At 37.8% G+C, this 19,615-nt stretch overlaps 1 protein-coding gene across 1 annotated transcript; it reads right to left on the reverse strand.

The window, feature by feature from the left end:
* Nucleotides 1-8,852: 8,852 nt before the first annotated feature.
* Nucleotides 8,853-10,658, reverse strand: LOC107304904. Its single transcript, XM_040527302.1, has 2 exons — nucleotides 10,090-10,658; nucleotides 8,853-9,554 (listed from the first exon to the last, which is right to left on the reverse strand). Exons 1-2 carry the CDS (start codon nucleotides 10,446-10,448, stop codon nucleotides 9,104-9,106), a joined length of 810 nt encoding a protein of 269 aa, XP_040383236.1. The 5' UTR covers nucleotides 10,449-10,658; the 3' UTR covers nucleotides 8,853-9,103.
* Nucleotides 10,659-19,615: the final 8,957 nt, after the last annotated feature.

The following is a 19,615-nucleotide window of genomic DNA, read 5'->3' on the forward strand; positions in this document are numbered from 1 at the left end:
TAAATAAATGTTATTTTATTAGACAAATTTTTTAAACCTAATTAAGCCATGATTAGCAAATGTTTATTGTAGCATCACATTCGCTAATCATGGACTAATTAGGTTCGATAGATTCGTCTCGTGAAATAGTCCAGAGCATGAGGCGAGTTTTATTAATAGTCTATATTTAATACTTCTAATTAGTGTTCAAACATTCGATGTGATAGGGACTTAAAAAAAGCTGGAAGGAACCAAACACCCCTTAGGCACTGTTTTGTTCGCGAAAAGAAAATTTTTGGGTGCTACGTTAGACGTTTGACCGGATGTTGAAAGGAGTTTTCAGACATGAATGAAAAAACAAATTTCATAGCTTGTCTGAAAACCACGAGACGAATCTTTTGACCATAATTAATCTGTCATTAGCACATATAGGTTACTGTAGCAATTATATCTAATTATATATTAATTAGATCCAAAAGATTCATCTCACGATTTTCCCCACGAAGAATTAATGCCGGTGATATAAATCATCTCAACTACATACAAGTCGAAAGCTTGCTATGTGTACGCAGTATGCCGGGTTAGAATGGTTCAAAATTGAGATTTGTATCTAGCAAACGAATAAATACCCACGCTCGTCTCAAACAGTACAAATTTTAAACGAATGATTCCAAAACACAGGCCTCACTCTTGTCCGAATACAATCACAACCATCCCGGCATGCAAAATTGTCATGTCTAAGGAAGAGACGAAGACGCATTTAATCCGGTTCTCTTTGGTTTCGTCCAAAATATCTTTTCATTTTTCCTATTAATATACTCGGCCCGATACAAAATGTAAGTATTTTTTATTTAAACTTTTTATCAAAAATATAAATAACACTATTAATAGTATTACTCATATTACTTTTCTCATTAATCAACCATTCAAAATTCCTTTTATTTTATCCCATGAAACCTCCAGGACTCCTACACATATCTATTTCTCATCTTCTGAGAGACATCATAGTTTTTTCCATGAAGTATATTTTAGTTTATTCATGAAAAAAATGAAACGTCGTATTTGCAAATAAAAATAATTTGTTAATAAAACTTTTATAGATGTGTTATTAGTGAGTTCAAAGAAAAACTAAAAATAAGATAAAAATACCACAAAATCAACTCTAAATTTAACAATGAAAATTTAAATTTTGACTTATAAGTACAAGCATAAACATGTAAAATAATTTTAGGATGGAACTGAATAGTAGCAATAAAATTAGTTAGTCAACGCAATAACGACGGCACGTGATAGATAGTGCGTGCAGCAATTGGGCAAATTAAAGTATACTCGTAGTACCAGTAGCATGGCTAAACCAAAGAAAAGAAGAGAGAAGTTGCCGAAGCCAAAGCAGGCCGGCTCTCCCTCTCTATCTCTCTCTTGTGAGCGAAAACTGTGTGCAAACACACCGCTCTACCGACAAAATCCGCGCGTTGATAGTGCATAAACGCGCGCTCCCCGCCGCGATCTCCCCGCGGCCCGCGCGTCGGTGGAGACGAGAAAAAAACCGAACGCCCCATCCGTCGGTGGCCCGGGCTGCCCATCGGTGCGGTGCGTGTGGCGCACGCTGCCTGACCCACCCCCTTATTCATGGCTAAAGATGGCAATGGATATAAAACCACCGGATATCACTGTCTCATACACACCTATATGAAATCAAAACTCGTTTACTGGAGCATCCAATTACATTGATGGGTATATTTTTGCCTTTACCTATATATCTATACTTACGTGGGTATAATTTATCCATAGGTAACCCACCCTCAATTATCACTTACAAATTCAATAAAAATAACAGTACATGGCCGACAGTGGCTGGAGGCAAGGCAAAATGACGGACACTGGAGTGGCTGATGACTGTAGCAACGAACTCGGCCACGGTTGCGATGGTGGACTCGGTGACGATTGTTGCAACGGACGACTACATTTAGGCGGCGGATTGACCGATTGTTAGAGAATGGCCTAGTGGTAGATTGATAGATGGGAGAGAAATTAACCGGTTATGGTTTTGTTTGTATGGACAATTGAGTTGGTTTTTAGATGGACTAATTTTTGGTTGGGTCTAGTTTTGGTGGACCAAGGCTAGAATTTATATTTATTTATTTTTAATGGGTATCTATTGGGCTATGGATATAAATACTATATACTCATACCCAGACCCAATAACCCATCGGGTAAACAAATTCTCATTAAGATATCTATGGATACAAAAATCAGCACATTTATCCACTCTAATAAGTTAAATACCCATTGAGTTTTGGATAATGGATATCCATTGCCATTTTATTCATGACCAAGTTTACTATATTAACCTTAATATTAAGTGTGACCTGTTATATGTTATATAAAGTGTGGTGAAAAAATAAGAATGGGTCTTACCAGTTAGATAAAATATGACTAGAAACTAAGTACATGGCGAGTAGGATAACATGCTGGATAAGAAATTGCAGTAAGATAAAGTTGTAGCATAAATCAAACACGTACCTTAAGAACGTAAGGTATCCAATTCGTAACATTATAAACTTAGATATGAACCAAATAGTATCTACAGATGGCACGAGTTGTACGGTCTTGCAGAGCTCCAACCCTCTTTCCACTATACTTTTTTTGATAAATCTCTAATTACATCCATATGGATTACTCAATGCATTAATGTATTACCCCTTGGTTCTAGGGTCTACTATAAAGTTAAGTTAAGTTGTCACGATGACCGGTGAGAACGAGGAACTTTCACCCTCATTTTTCGTTTATGGTTATATTTATAAAGCAAAATTTAAATTTTCAATCTTAAATTAAAAGTTTATTTTGAGGATTTCCACCAAAGTTTATTTTATAGACTTGAGTTTTAGATCGCTAATAATACACCTCCTTTATTTTTGCTTGTTTTGAAATCAACGGTATTTTCGCTAGTTTCAAATGGAGATTTACAATATAATTAAATAAATTGTATTTTCTTGTGTGTTGGAATATTGTCTCATCATCTTTGGTCATTTTCTTAAGTTAAAATCGTTGTAATAAAAGGATGTAGTTTCATTTGAAACAAAAGAGGATTTTAATATTCATCATCTTTAGAAAAAAAAAAAACTCTCGAACCCTGGTTTTGGAGCTAGAGCTCTCCATGTCCGTAATTCAATTTTCTTAGCGCATTAGTCTGCTCTACTTTCTTTCATTTAAATTTGGATAATTTAGTCGTGTTCCAACTCCACTAACTCACTAAGGCTTGCGTTGAAAACCATCCCCCCCCCCACCCTATGACAGAACGGTAGAGTAGTGCATTCTTTAATTAAGTATTAGCAATAAAAATACTTGAAAAATAAATAAATTTAATTTTATAAAGCAGCTTTCTTATATTTTTTTTCTAAAAAATGCACTTCTAGTAATTTAAAAACGTGCACGTGAAAAATGAGAGAAGAGAGGTCGGGAACAATGGGTGCCCAACACACCATAAAACTGGATCAAATCTAGGCTAGGTTCTGTTCGTAGACGAAGGATAAAATATTATTTGATTTTTAATATCTAAGTAATGATATAGATAATAAAAGTAAATACTAAAAAGTTGGTAACCCAGTTTAGAAATATGAGACGATAAAATTCTATATAAACATTTTATAAAAGATATACTATTTATCTATTAAAAACATACATCGAAAAAACCTAGAAATAATCTAGGCAAAAGAACATGGCTAATCTCACGGATGGGGATTTGGTTACTGGTGCCTGCCTTGGCCCATCGGTGGCATTAGCGTGGCCCACTGCGATGAAATGAAGAGTACTACAGAAAGCTGGTGGGCTTTTTATCCGGTCCAGCTTCAAGGTAGGCTGCCCCACGCATTCCACGGCCCACAGCTCGGCAACGACCCTACCCCCATCTCTCTGTCCTGGGATGATGCCGTGCAGTGCCCTGTGTTATTTTCTCGGAAAGATAAAAGATTATCTAATTTTTATAACACTATTTAAAATTAATTACTATTACAGAGTTGAAAAATATGTTCTAGGAAGTAAGATGACGAACTTCTTCGATGTAACAACTTTTTATTGGAAAACACCTGTCAGTGGTTTAGGAAACAGGTACGCAAAAATTGAGAAAAAATGTACCCCACCGTAGGCCAAAAGAACGCAACCCAATTCATCCACGGAAGCAATCTCCTTTATATAAAAAAAAAGAACCCCATTCGAAAGAAGGGGGTGATTGTTTGGCAATTTTTTTTGGAAAAATAGCTAAATGATATATTTGTAAATAAAACTTATATATATTCTTAGCGATAAAAAGCTAAGATTAAAAAATAAATTATGGTAGAAAAACCTTAAATCAACCCTAAATTTAATGTTAAAAATTAAATTTTGACTTATAAGTATAACCATAAGCGAAAAGATGGAGGTGAAAATGTGCATGCCTCTAGGGACAGCTGTCCATCTGTTCCAAAATATGGCTGTTGTTCATATTTATAATAAAAGATAATTATATTTTATGACAAATAGATTATAAGTTGTGATTTGGTCTGGCTGGAACAGTAGAAGCTAGTGAGATGTTACATTAGCGATTGTTTACCTTTTTCAAAATAACATATTTATAAACGAAAATAGATGCAAATAAAAATTTTATATACGCGTTCTTAGTGAACTAAAAGCCAAGACTGAAAAATAAACTACAATGAAAAAACCTTAAAATTAACTCTAAATTAAATGTCAAAAATTTAAATTTTGATTAAGCATAAGCAAAAGCGAAGCTATGAGGTGTACCTCTCCGAGGTTTCTTTTTCCTTTTTTCCAACCTTTACAAGCGGACCAGATCACATAGTGATTTGTGGCTGGTACAGTAGTAGCATCGAGCCATTGACAAAACCAGTCTCAATAAAGTTGGCCGGGAAAAAAAAACTTCAGATGAGATGCCAATGGATCGTACAGTACTACGTAGTATGTACGTAGGACGCCGATCCGGTACGTGAATGCATTGCTAGCTCTGGTCAATTGTGAGTGGCATGGATAAACATGATCCTCTTGGGTCTTCGTTTCTCAACTCATGGCCAATTAACCCATACACAAAAATGTGAACGAGAGAGCCGATCCACGTTTTATGCCTGGCGTGCATTGCACAACCAAAATCATAATAGCATCTTGACTTGCTTACACAAATAGGGTGATCGTTTGGGTTTTTGAGAGAAAAAGGCAAACAGTATATTTATAGATAAAAAATAATTTTTAATAAACTTTTTATACTTGTGTTCTTAGTGATTTAAAAGACAAGACATGGAAATAAACTATGATAAAATAAACCTAAAATCTACTTCAAATTTAAGGTTTAAAAAATTAAATTTTAGCTTCCAAGCATAAACGAAAGCGAAAAAGATGAATATGAAATTTGATAAGATGATCAATATTGGTGGACAAATACTTAGTAGTAGTATTGGCAATGGGACGGATCAGAGCCGGGTTAGGCAAGAATGGCTCTCGCCCTTACCCCTAAACTTCTTTCCTTGTCTCTGGCCCCGAAAATGAAAACAAGGCCAATTTCTTTCCCGCCTCGACCTTGGCGGATCCCCGTCCCCAAATGGGTCCCTAGCACATCTCTATCCCTTCCCTAAACAAGTCCCCACATAGAAAAACAATGCAAAGAGAGAGAAAATACGACCCACCATCACCGGAAATGGAGGTGAGGATGTCGGCCGCTATGTCGGGTTGTCACCAATGAGAGAGAGAGAAAACTAGAGTCCGTGAGAGTGAGAGAGAGTGGGCAGTTGGGTAGGGATAGGGTTTGTTTTGGATTTGAGTGGTTTTCTTTAGCTTCATTGGGCCTTTAATTTACTAATTTTTAAACTTTAATATGCCTCCACGGGTCCTCATGGGTTACTTGAGGGTGTAAACTTTCCCCATCCCTGCCCCAAATCCACACGGCTAAAATAGCCCCCGCCCCTGTAGGAGCTTGCCGTGGAGGAAATTGCTATCCCTACTCAGCAGTGCCGGAGGAAATTTTCTTATACATATACAAAAGTTAATCAAAAAACTAATGTCGATAAAAAAAATGAGACAAAAACAGTTGGCAGGTGCTTAAACTAGGCTAAAAATTGATGTTTTTGATGGAAAAAAAACTATCTAGATCAAACTATAACATAAATAAATTGTTAGCACAAATAACGTATCCTTATCTTTTTGCCAAAAAAAATTGGGTACACATTTGTACACCCATCTTCTTATACTAGCTACGCCCATAGCTGGGGCCACATAAATGGTCACTTTTGCACATAATGAGTACATGCTTCCTTCATCCGACCATACTTGTTTTTTTTTTTCTAGTTTGTTTAGTATATGTGGAGGCAGTAACAACATTTGAAAGCATACATGAAGATGTTTCATGTGTTCAACTTGTGGGACAAAATTCAGAAATTTTAGGATTTTTGTTCACAATATTGAAATATGTAAAGTCCTTTGCTGAATTTGAATAGGTTGTCGCCAAACTTTTAAAAAAGATCAAAAATCAAAAGTTCGGAAATTTTGCTCCGAATTTGTGGACCACTTCTTGTACTCAAATTTTTATTATGTCGGAGAGGTCTATCTCCATTGCTTTCAGTTTCATACTTTTTCCAATTTTATATTCGGGTAATCTGCTTACTCAACTTGCAAGTACATATATATTTTACCCATAATCACAAGGATAATGTGGCTGATTGGGTATGTACGATCTGTTTTTAATATTGTCATGCTTAATTCCAGCGAAATGATCATCACATTTCCAGTAGCATGTCGTTTGCCTTTCATTTTCATCGTCCGTTGCCTCTGCAGATGATGCAGCACACACCAAATGTCTCCCTCATCTAGAAGGCATGCACTCTCTTGTTGCATTCTCAACCAAGCATTTTGGTTATCTATGTTAGAGTTGTCGCTTATTTGCCTCAAAAAGAGTCGATGCTTATGAAAGTAATGTGCTAGCCATACTCAAGAAATTATTTCCTTTTCAAGATGTGCACACAGATCCATATAAATGAGAAAATGGCAGAATTACTTATAGGTGAGTACAATAAGTTTAATATAAATGGCGTTTAAAAATTATCATTTTAAAAATTATCATATTACATTTGCACTTAGGTGACAAAGAGAGAAGAGGAGAGATAAAGAAGAAAATACTATAAACCACTACCGAGCTGCAGCACCGACTTTTAGACATCACGTGTATGAGCAGTTAGGTCTCATTTTTTTAGGCCTTATTTTTTTTCTGATTATAAGCAAAAGCGAAACCCTTATTAACAACTAAAAATAATTTATGAGTAAAACTTGTATATACGTCTTCATAGTGTTCTAAAAGCAAATATTAAAAAATAAAATCTGATTAAAAACTCAAAATTAACACCAAATTTAAGTTTTAAAATTCAAATATTTATTTATAAGCATAAGTATACGTGAAAAAGTGGGAGTGAGTATTTATTTATGTGCAACTATTGCATAATTTGATTTTATATTAGGGTAGTGGCTCTTTTATTAAACTTTTTTTACCACGAGAACTTTGTTTTCCCATATTCTCATCCTAACGATGTTTGCTTTGTAACTGATATTTTCTTTATAAAAACAAAAATCTAGCTCCTACAGCTAATCCCATTTTAGCTTTTGGTTTAAAAAATATATTTAAGCTTACCTACCTTTTCCAATCCCCTGGCTGGAAAGACAGGCAGTGCCAACAACCAAGCATTAAAAATTCCAAGCAAAGCATTAAAAAAAAGCTAATGCATAGTAGTACCACATAGAATATTTTACAGTACCCATTGTGCAACAGGATAAGATCACATTGCACATGCACAGTCAGCTGCCCTTTCTTTCTCTCTCTAGTCCCTACCAAACTTCATTAACTCCAATTGTCATTTGCTTACATTTAAGAACAAATCCATTAGGATGAGGGCATCAACTACTACTAGCATAGGAATATAGAAATATGATCCTGCATCACCCAAGCTTCTGACTGTCAGGCACACCTCCTTTTGTCTGTTCCTTCAGGATCTTCAGCTATCATCACCAAGATTATTAGCCATATAAAGAAGAGTTTAAGTAGAGTAGAATGAGCAACCACCAAGATCACTGGCACTTTGTTGTGAAAACAATGTGGCGTCAATAAAGATGCTACTAATTACTACCTCTCACCCACTTATTATCCAGACCCAAGAAACACCAAAATTTTATATCGCTAGTCTCGGTGCATATTTTATGGGATGTCATGCATATTAAATAATATGTCACATCAATAAAATTGCTGACTTAGCAAGATCATTAAATACGGAAATTTTATAAGATGAGAGAGAAGTTTCATCCTTATAAAGTTTATTTGGCTTTATTACCTAATTTATAGTCTTAATAATTATATCATAAAATTATATATTAACATTGACCTAAAGATAAGATGGCATCACATTGCAGTGCCTTTCAAGTTGTATATGTGGCAACCTGTTCCTGTTCTCTTGTTTGCTTGTTTCGGTGAAAACAAAGGGCGGTTTTTTGCTCAATTTTAAAGCATTCTGTCATGGTAGATCTACGCACCACGCAGATTGCTCTGGGAAAAAATAAAGAGAAGAAAATGATAGATCTATTTGATGCTTTCATCAAATCAAAACAAAGGTACATGCAAAAGTGCCCTCTTTTTTTTCTTCTTGGGATTAGGCATTTTGGACTTGGATTCTACCTCATTGGCCATTACAAATTTCCAATCTTCAGTTCTCTCCACAGCTCACAAAACAAGCAGATCACTGGTCATGAGGCAATTAAACTTGATACTAGTACAATCATGGGATACCTCATCCAGCAAATCATGTTACAGAAACAAGTTAGAGACTAGAGGGTGATCAAAAGCAAAGCAATTGACTAATCATCATCATCATTAGTTAATGATAGCCCCAAGTTAGGTCAGTTCATAGATAGTTGATACATGTCTTCTTAATTAGGTCAGAACTCAGAAAGCCAAGATGGGTAGAATCATAGAACACAACAAACTTGGACCCTTATACATTGCAATTATGATTATAATTATAATTATATAGTAGAGTAGTAAAAACTCTACTAGCCATGAGAGATCAAAGGCTTGCTCTAACTGTAATTTTTTTTTTAGCTACTAACAAGAACAGCCACTGTTCTGAAGATCAGACAGTGAGAACGATCTCGGCGACCTGAATGTGCCGTTCCTCCTCACCATTCCCATCTGGGTGTGCACGCTCAGCCTCGGTGGCGGCAATGGCGGCGGCGGCGCCGCCTCTCGCCGGCCGCCGTTCTTGCCCCGGTGCTGCCGCGGCTCGTCGCCGCCGCTGTCTGAATCGTCTTCGTCCTCCTCCCCCTCGGCGACGGCGTGGTCGGGCGCGAGGAGTGGGGGCAGGTAGGTGGCCGTGGCGAGCGAGCTGCAGGAGGCCCGCCGCGACCAGGTGGCCAGGATGCGGCGGCGCTTGTTGAAGGGGTTCTCCGGCTTGGCCAGCAGCTCCTTGGCGGCGGCCGTCGCCGTCGCCGCCGTTGCCTCGGCGAGGCTGGTGAAAGACTTGGACTTGCCGGCGTAGAAGTTGGAGAGGCCCCTCCTGAACAATCAAAAATCAAACAATTTTAGAGCCAATTCAGCAGAATCAAGACACAGTTTTTAGAGCTAATCCAGCAGCCTCTTTTGTCATCTGCTGCTTGGGACGAGATCAGCGATGTCATCTGAACTGTCACTATCATGTTTGCTCAAGAAGAGATGATACATATGTACTACATGTTCTTGAATCCGACATGGCTAGGACACTAGCATGTTCGTTGCTAATGCTTATCTGGTGGTACATGTTTCGGCCTCGAATTTAACGATTAGAAAAGAATCCATAGTTGCTCGGCCATTTTAGGAAGCTCTATATATATAGAGATCACAATAATCTTAGCCAAGTAGTACATGGAGAGCAGCAAGCAAAGCAAAGCACCATCAAAAATTCCAAATTAGCACTAGACAAGTAGACATCGTAAACGAGACCGTGATTTTGGGAGAGAGTGACCTGAAAAATGCCATTTTTTTGTGCGCGAAAACGTACATGCAACCATGAACAGGATAGCTAAAAAATAAAGATGAAATCTTTGAAGACTCACTTGATGGGCAGGGATTCCTCCAAGGCGTCCAAGCAGCCGAGCCCGACCTCCTCCTTGAGCTTGCTCTCCACCTCCTCCTCCTCCCCGTCTCCCCCCTCCTCCCCGCCTCCTGCCTCCGACGAGGAGTTCTCCCCGATCGACGAGCTCGCCGGCGACGGCGGGCCGACCGACGAGCTCTCCGTGAGCACCTCCTCCCCTTCCAGCTCCTCCTCCTCCTCTATAAAGAACCCGTCACTCCTCCTCTTCCCAGCTAGGACCACCTCCTCAGGCCGCCGTCCATCGCCGGCGGCGGCGGGGCTCTTCGTCGCCGATCCGGGGAAGCCGTAGGCCGGCGGCACCTCCGCCACCGCCGTCGACATGGCCGAGCAGCAAGATTCAGCGATCCGGGCGGTGCCAGTGTGCGCAAGAAGCAAATCTCCGGCGGATTTCAGGACTGGGTGATGCGTTGTCCGTCCAAGAAACAGGACACCCAACTCAACAACAACAACTTGGCGAGGAAGAGAGACAGGCAGATTGACAGACAGAGAGAAGAAAGAAAAGAAGCAACCCGGCAATGGATTAGGATAAGAGCAACGACAGACAGCAGGGAAACTTGGCTACGCGGGGGTCTTTGTAGAGCTGAACGGGGCCGCGATCGCCAGGATCCTCTGCATCATCCCACGGCAGGTGTGTGTGCTACTGCTACCTAACCCATGCATGTCTGTGGCTATACTTAATACAGTACGATACGCGAAATAAGATGATGTATACGCTGGCATGGCTCCCGTTACGATTGGCTTGTGTATCGATGGTTATTTAATGTGTTGAAGGAATTAAATTGATAAAATCTTTTTTTATTTCGTGTAGTCATCTATTTTACTGCTTGTTAATATAATACGACAAGTCGAATAAATGGTGTATGTGTTTCGATGTCACGGTTGGTTCGTGTATCGATGGTTATTTAATATACCGATGAAATTGAATTGATAAATCATTTTTGATTTCGCGTAGTCTTATTATAATACGACGCACCAAATAAAAAGGTATATGTCGGTATAGTTGTCTCGCATAATTGTGCTTATTAAACATGTGGAGGAAAATGAATTGCTAAAATCTCTTTTGATTACGTATAGTAGCTATCTTGCTTGGCACTAGTGATTCCTGCTGGCTTGAGCAGAAAAAAAAGGTGCCAACCAATTCAAAGCATTAGGCGCTATAGTTACGCGAGCTTGACCAAGGGTCGAGGACGTCGGTTTGTCATGAATTTCCGGTATTAAAATCTGATACCGTGTTAGTTGTTATATAAAACTTTCAGATTCAAAATTTGAATTTTAGGAACGCCTACTACGTAGTAATAGCCATAGTTTTGGATAAGTTTAAATTACGGACGGTTTTTAATAGAAAACCAGCATTTCTTTGTGGCACGATTTTGACTTGATAAGTCATATATAGGAGGATAGTTTAAAATTATATGGACGGTTTTCAACGGGAAATGAGCAATTTTTTTGTGCCGTATAGTCTTAACTTGATGTCATATATAGTAGAATGGTTGCTTGTGTTTACATGGTTTGTGCGTTCTACTGTATGGATAGGCATGCATCACAATTGTTTTCGTTTGTTTTGGCAGCCATGGTGGCAATGTCTATAGGAGAAAATACGGTGGCAATGTCTATAGGAGAAAATATGAAGGGACTACTCTTCTTGTTGATTATATGCTGGTGACAATATATACATATGTACAAAAAGTGAACGGAGAGAGTAGCATAGAAATTTCATGTGCACTAGTAAAAACAAATTAAAATAACATATATTCAATACGAAATACTTTATCTATAGTTGTAGTCATTGACTCTACCTGTATTCGATAATGCTCTTAAAATTTTCTCTTTTTTTTATAAAAAAACACCTTATTCGTAAAGAGTACGAGCAGTATAGTGTCTTTGGCTTAATTACGCAGAGACTATCAGGTCTAATGAATCCTAAGAATCCCAATCACTTACTCCTTAGGGCATCGTAATGTATACTGTAGATAGGACATATAGAGGTGGTTTTTTATTATTTCAATTTACATATGTATAATAAAGATATCAATGAAGATAAGATAAGACCTACAAATCACATTCAATAGTCCTAACTCTCATAAGAGAGAAGAGATAGGTGAGAATATATTTGAATTTATCAAGATAGTCCATACCACTAAAGGTAGCCCATTCTATTTCTAATGCACCTTCCGCAATTGCAAATTAGTCTTTTTAGAGCTGTAAGGATCACTTTTAGCATAGCTTGTGAATGCCCTTAATGTACACCGAACAAAATAAACTACATCACGCTCGTCCTCAGGGGTTCTAACTTTTTACTGCTTGTTACCAGATGTATTTAGTCCTTACAACACTACGTGATACTAGAGCTATAAATCCGTTAACATACAACCATAAGAATAGCGAAAAGTTAAATTTCCAGTCCTCGGCAGCTTCCAGCCCAGCTCCACGGACCACGGCTGACCCCCCCGGCGCAGAGGATCCCGGCCCAGACACCGAACGGACGTGCTCCCCCACCCCGGCGCGTGGACCGCGTCCACGCAGAACCCTCCCACCTCCGTTCTGTGGGCTGAGCAGCAGAGAGGGCAGTGCAGGTGCAGTCGCCAGGCCGTCCCTATCCGTTACCACCACCCCGCCCCTCTCACTGCCAGGTGGGCCCCGCGCCGCAGCGACAGGCTAAGGGCGATGACGAAGAGGGAGCTTTTGACACGTTCCCCCTCTTCCGATCGATCTCCGCCTCCGGCCGAGCCCCCGCGAAGAAGCTGCAGCTGGCGGGGGGGACATGGCGACGGCGACATGGATCGAGGTGAGGTTGCTGCCTTGCCTCGTCTTCCTCCCTCGCCCTCGTCACCAACGCAACGCAACGCTGTTTTCGTTTCGATTTATATTTATATTCATAAGTATAAATTTTAATTCATATTTTGAATGTAGAGTTAATTTTAGAGTGTTTTATCAAATTTCACTTTTAGCTGTGACTTTATATCGTTCGACAATCATATAATGCCTTTATTAGGCACTGTCCTTCCAAAAACCTGGCGTATTTTTGACAAGTTTTATTGGTTCCAAAATAAATTAACTGTTGAGAAATCATTACATTCTTGTTTTACAAAAGCTACGAGGAAATGCATTGGAATTGAATGGAGGGAGGAACAATTGTAATGCGAATTATAAAGTGAATGATAATAGAGTTTTTTTTCTTTTTGTTATTTATTATGTTTGGGATAAATAAAAGTAAAATTATTTTGAAACGGGGGAGTATCCGAAAATGTGAGCGACAACTGCTAGCACTGTACTAAGCTAGGACTAGGAGCATGTATGTACGCACTTTTCGTATTTATACTGTAACCGTATGCAGATACGACGACCGGCTTAGCTACTGCCTAGTGCCTACTAGTACAAGTCTACTGTTTGCTGCGTGAGAATATGCGGCAAAAATGATTACTCTCACTGTGGCAGAATATGTGGTGAAAAAGACTTACGTCTATATATTAAAATTCGAATATTTAAGCTTAAACTTCGAGTTGATTTAGGGTGTTTTTTTTATCAAAATGTATTTTCCATTCTTGACTTTTAGGTCACTAAGAATACACATAGAAACTTTGTTAAATTTTTTTTATATATAAATATGACCCTTGATAATCTCTCTGATTTTTTTGACACCGTTGATTTTTTTATATATGTTTGATTCTTTGTCTTATTCAAAAAATTTATATAATTATTGACTATTTTATTATGATTTGGTTTATTACTAAAGTAATTTTAGGTATGATTTATAATTTTATATATTTGAATAAAATTTTTTAAATAAGATGAAGAATCAAATATAAATTACAACATTAAAAAAACCGGAGGGAGTATTTGTTATCAAAAAACCAAACCATCACTCGAGAGATCGATGATGACACCAAGTCAGCAACAGTTGCTAGCCGGTGCTTTAATTTCTCCATTTCACTTTACTTGGTCTCTCCGTTCTAACATGTCATTTTGGTTCTATATTTAGATCGATGTATCAATTAATATAATATATATATATATATTAGTATCTATATAATTTAGATAAACATAGGATATCATATTTAGAACGAAGGTAATATTGGTCAACTATTTTATATTTTTATTAGCTAATATAACTAGTCATGCTTTATTATGAATAAAAATATCATAATATGCGAGGTGGGCTTAGCCCAACTAGTATATGTTCTTTTTTCATATACTAACATACCCTTGTTCTTTTTTTTCATTCAAAGAACGATCTAGGATCTGTTATGTTTTGTTCTCTTCATCCCTCCTTTCATCTCTCCTAGCAACCACACAGAAAGGCTTGGTTTATTTGGCATGTCAAATGTTGCTTTTGGAACAAATCATTTAAGTTATGCCATGTGTAACCATGTTTTATTGGAGCACATGTAAACTATTATTATTTAAGGTTGCTGTGTTGAAAACTAAAATGATATTAATTAATTATAGTGTTGTTATGTTGAGGTGGAACATATAGTTTGTGATTTTTTAACTATTGAGATGCCTTCCATAAAAGAGAAAGCTAGGCAACATATAGCAATCTGTAGAAAGGAACATGTGAGGGTTAAAATTGTCTTTTTATAGGGCTATACCAAGATTAATCTGCAAATGACTATGCTAATGGTAAAAGAGCAACTTTTGAGTGATTACGATGGTATTTTGATGGTATTTTAGTGTGTTCCACATTGGAATGGTATTTTAGCGAATTCAGTCATTGGCAGTGATATAATCACAAATTTCCGTCTTCTTGAAAAACACCGCGCAAAGAATATCTTGCACTGAGACTGGCTCTGAAACCTAGAGCAGTTGTTAGTCCATCCGATGAATTGCTGTATGTGTAGGATTTCTAAAGAACGAGGTTGCATGCTGGCAAGGCACCTTGTCATTAATGGGAAAAGATCAGAGTTAATGACATGGGCCTAGCTAAAGCTAATCCTTGTAGACGCATGAATGCCTTGACTAGGAGGTTAGCATATGCATTAATGATTAATCTCACAAGACTTGTTCCTCCCAGCAAGTCTTTGGCTCTTTACCTTGAACCAGCATATGCCTGCATGATTAATTAGCCTGAGGCGATCCGTACATGATATGCCTACAAGAGAAGAAGAAGAATTGTGCAAGAGGTGCTAGGCATTTCTTGGATTAGACAAGAGGTCGTACTAAAGGTTGTTTAGATGGGGCTAAATTTTTTAGCCCCATGTCATATCGGGTGTTTGGACAGGCTAGTAAAAAATTAATTTTATAAATAAGTGGTAATCCGTGAGATGAATTTTTAAGCCTAATTAATCTATAATCAGAGCATGTTTACTGTAGCATCAAATATACTAATCATGGATTAATTAAGCTCATTAGATTCATCTCGCGAATTAGTTCAGGATTATAGATGGATTTTATTAATAGTCTACGTTTACTATTTATAATAAGTGTCCAAACATTTGATGGGATAAGGGACTAAAGTTTAATCCCTTGTCCCAAACACCCCCTAAGTCTAGGTTTTGGTGGTGATTAACTATACTAATTGGGAGATGCCCCTACAAGATTAGAATATTTCATTGGCATTAATTCTTTGCCAAGACGCATGAGCTTTGTAGTACAGCATCAACCGAAAATCTTGACCAGGCTTTGGTGCTGCTGTAATGCTAGCTAGCTGTTTAATTCTCTTAATCTAATCAGTGCAGAGAGTAAGCTTGTCATTGGTGCCTTATCCTGGTTATAAGCTGGCTTATATTTAGGAAATTTTTTTGAGTAAATTAGTAAAATTGTCCTCTTGTAGTTTGAACCCCTAATTTTCACTTTTACCATATATAGTATTCTATCTAATATATATAGAGAGATGAGAGAGTTCGTTGTGTACCAGATTCGATGTGTTTGAGTTTATTGATGTGCATTGAGGAAGTTGTTTGGGGTGATCCGAGTTATAACAATGATAATTTTACCCGCTTGAAAATGAAAAGATTGATTTTAAGGGAATCCAAAGTGAAACCTAGACAATAAAAATATGATCGAAAGTGTAATTTACTTTATGAAACCTAGGCAATAAAATATGCTCAAAAGTGTAATTTACTTTAAATTTTTATATGTGTGTGTTTTTACTGGTTTAAAAGAAAATGCTAAAATTAAATTATGATAAAAACACACTCTAAAATTCCAATTTTGGCTAATGCTCATAAGCTAAAGGGTAATTAGCTGAATCACCACGGTAATTAAACTTTAGCTAGTACTAGCTGACGACCCAATATGGGCCATCAGTGACAATTGATTCAGAAAATATCTACTGCTTTCATGGCCAAGAACGCTCGTAAAACGGATGATAAACTCGTGGATAATTGTGGCACAACGAAGTTGATTTCCCAGCCTTGACTTCTACTATGGTCCTTATGCATCGACTGACCTTGTATCCGTCTGGAACATCAAATTCGTCAAATGTTCATATCTGAAATAGTCAACTACATTTTGGTCAGTTTGAACTTTTAGGCCGTTTAGGCCGCGTTTAGATTGCAAATTTTTTTATAAGAAATGTCACGTCATACGTTTGACCAGATGTCGGAAGCGGTTTTTGGACACAAATGAAAAAACAAATTATAGATTCCGCCAAGAAACTGCTAGACGAATTTTTTAGCCTAATTAATCCATCATTAGCACATGTTGGTTACTGTAACACTTATGGCTAATCATGGCGTAATTAGACTCAAAAGATTCGTCTCACGATTTCCCCCATAACTATGTTATTAGTTTTAATGTTCATGTATATTTAGTGCTCCATTTATAGGTCCAAAAATTTGATGTGATGTTTTTGGGAAAAAAATTTAGAAACTAAAAGGCCTTAGTTCCAAAAAAACATCGCATTAAATTTTTGGATATCTAAATGAACCATTAAATATAAATAAAAAACTAATTGTATGAAGGAAATCCTGAGATGAATCTTTGAGCCTAGTTAGTCCATGATTAGATATACGTGCTACAGTAACTCGTATGTACTAATGACGGATTAATTAGGCTGAAAAAAATTATCTTGCTTTTTTTTATTTATGTCTAAAAACCCCTTCCGAGCGTCTCATGTAACGTAAAAAAATTTTCGTTTGGCGAGCGAAACTCACCCCATCAAGACTCGTGTTGAAGAAGAGTGAAGTCTCGGAGAATTCACTTTGCATGGGCCGGCCAAGAAAAGACCTCACAGTGCTATTGTGTTATGTCCCTAGTAGGCTAGTACTACTACACATGCATGCTTATTGGGCCGCTGTCTAATCAGGCTGGCCCACAAGGCCCGAGCCAGCAGCCTGTCGATGGGCCACACACACACAGAGAAGAGTATGTGAGTTGTTCTGATCCTGTACTGTTTTACTCATCAGATGATTTTTTTCAGAGTACTAAATATGAATAGTGAGTGATCTGATTAACATGGGCCGATGTGTCAAGAGTAAAATTAGTATACCGATGAGATTGATCATTAGGGCATTCTCAACCTATAACACTAGATATGATTTCTATAAACTTACTATCATCAAGAAACTAGTACTAGACATTATTGTTTCAATGCAAACACCACTATTCCACACTTAAATTTAATGCTACTTATCTCACATGATATTTTGGATGTTGTGTAGAAATCATGTCTTATGCAAAATATGGTTTCATTCTCTTTTCTCATTTATTCACTTGCCACGTCATTTTTTATTCTATGTGACAACTTATTTAATGCTATGGACACCATCCTAATTATTGGATTAGGAATGTCCTTATATCTCCATTTATCCTGTCAGAGAATTGACAGCGGAGGAGAGGAGGCAAACAGCACAAGCTCCAATAACTGTAAATTCAGCTGCAAACCTGCAAGCGATAAAAACTGCAAGTAAACGAAAGGATTAGCTTACGGCACATACTCTGCAGCTACCGAACCTAGAGCTCTGCAGCTGGATCTGATCACCAAAAGATGACTGTCTCTGGCTGGCTGGCGCCGTGAATTGTAAACAGTAAACGAGCGGCAAAACAGATCGTTCGTCCATCGTTCTCTGCAGAAACCAATCAACCATCTTGATCAGCGATCTACCGAACCTGGGGCAGGCCAGGGTAAAAGTCTGAAAGAACTGAGGGAGGGATAGAATAGAATTACTACAATATGAGTACTACTCCTAGATCGGGGCTATTTGTCCTTCCAACTGTCGCCGACCCTATTTAATTATATTTGTGGATATCCGTGTCTAATATTTTACCGCTCGTTTTGTTTGAAAATTTTATGAAAAACTTGAAACAATAGTTACAGATAAAATATTATTTATATTTTATCATATAATAACAATAAAATACTAATTATGAAAAAAGACGAAGGGTGAATATAAATATTAAAAAATGCACTCTTTCTAATATAGAGGTACTACTACTAGTATTTTTATTCCTGGGAGATGATTTCTTTTTACTTTTTTGCTGAGAGATCAGGGTTACTACTGGTAACTCAGAGGGGGTTTGTTTTCCTAACTTTTTTTAGTCTCTGTATTAAATATAGACTATTAGTAAAACTCACCCTATACTCTGGACTATTTCGTGAGACGAATTTATTGAGCCTAATTAGTCTATAATTAGCAAATATGATGGTACAATAAATATTTGCTAATCATTGATTAATTAGGCTTAAAAAATTGTCTAATGAAATATCATTTATTTATGTAATTAGTTTTATTATCGGTTTATATTTAATACTCCTAATTAATGTCGAACGTTCGGCGTGACAGACAACTTAAAAAAAAAAGTCTCTGGTTTCGAGTGGCTAGCTAGGAAGGAAAGAGAGAAGAAAACAGCAGCTGCAGCCTTGCAGACAATGTTGCAGAAGGTACGGTGTTCCTGCCGCCATCTTCCGCCATCTTCTTTGGGAGACACGCAGTGCACAGCACAGGTTGAAAATCCCTCAAAGCCTGAATTCTGAATTTGCATCCAGCACACGCCGAATTATTCAGGCTCTGGTCCTCGATTTGTAAGCCGTGCAAAAAAAAAAACACTAGGCAATTAAAAGTAATTTATAGACTAAGCTTTTTTATATAAGCTTTTAGCCGTGGATTGAATAGAATTATATAAACAACTAAAAAGTAATTTTGGCCACGTTCGATAGGACAATCAATCAGAATTCAGACTAACGAAGGATGGTCCTTGGAATGTGATCGAATGCAGGCAGCCTCAGCAGCGTCAGGCAGTCACACTGTCACTGTGCGTATGCATGCAGAGGACGACAGAGCTGGCCGGCGCCGCGGCGTTGGCCGGCCGGCGACAAGCATGCACGGTGGCGACCACCACTGCACAGTGCCGCACCACCGCGCTGAACGCATGCCAGGGATGGCAGCCAGAGCGCAGAAAAGGAGGGAAGGCAGCGATCGAGAGAGAGGTGGCTGCAATGTCAAATCTTTTCGTTTTTGCCGGTGCTTATAAGCTAAAATTTAAATTTTTAACTTTTATTTTTTAGCCTTAACATTCATATCGTTAAGAACATGCATAGAAATATTTTA

The sequence above is a fragment of the Oryza brachyantha genome, chromosome 9 (genome assembly GCF_000231095.2).
Source record: "Oryza brachyantha chromosome 9, ObraRS2, whole genome shotgun sequence".
Classification (NCBI taxonomy): Eukaryota; Viridiplantae; Streptophyta; class Magnoliopsida; order Poales; family Poaceae; genus Oryza; species Oryza brachyantha.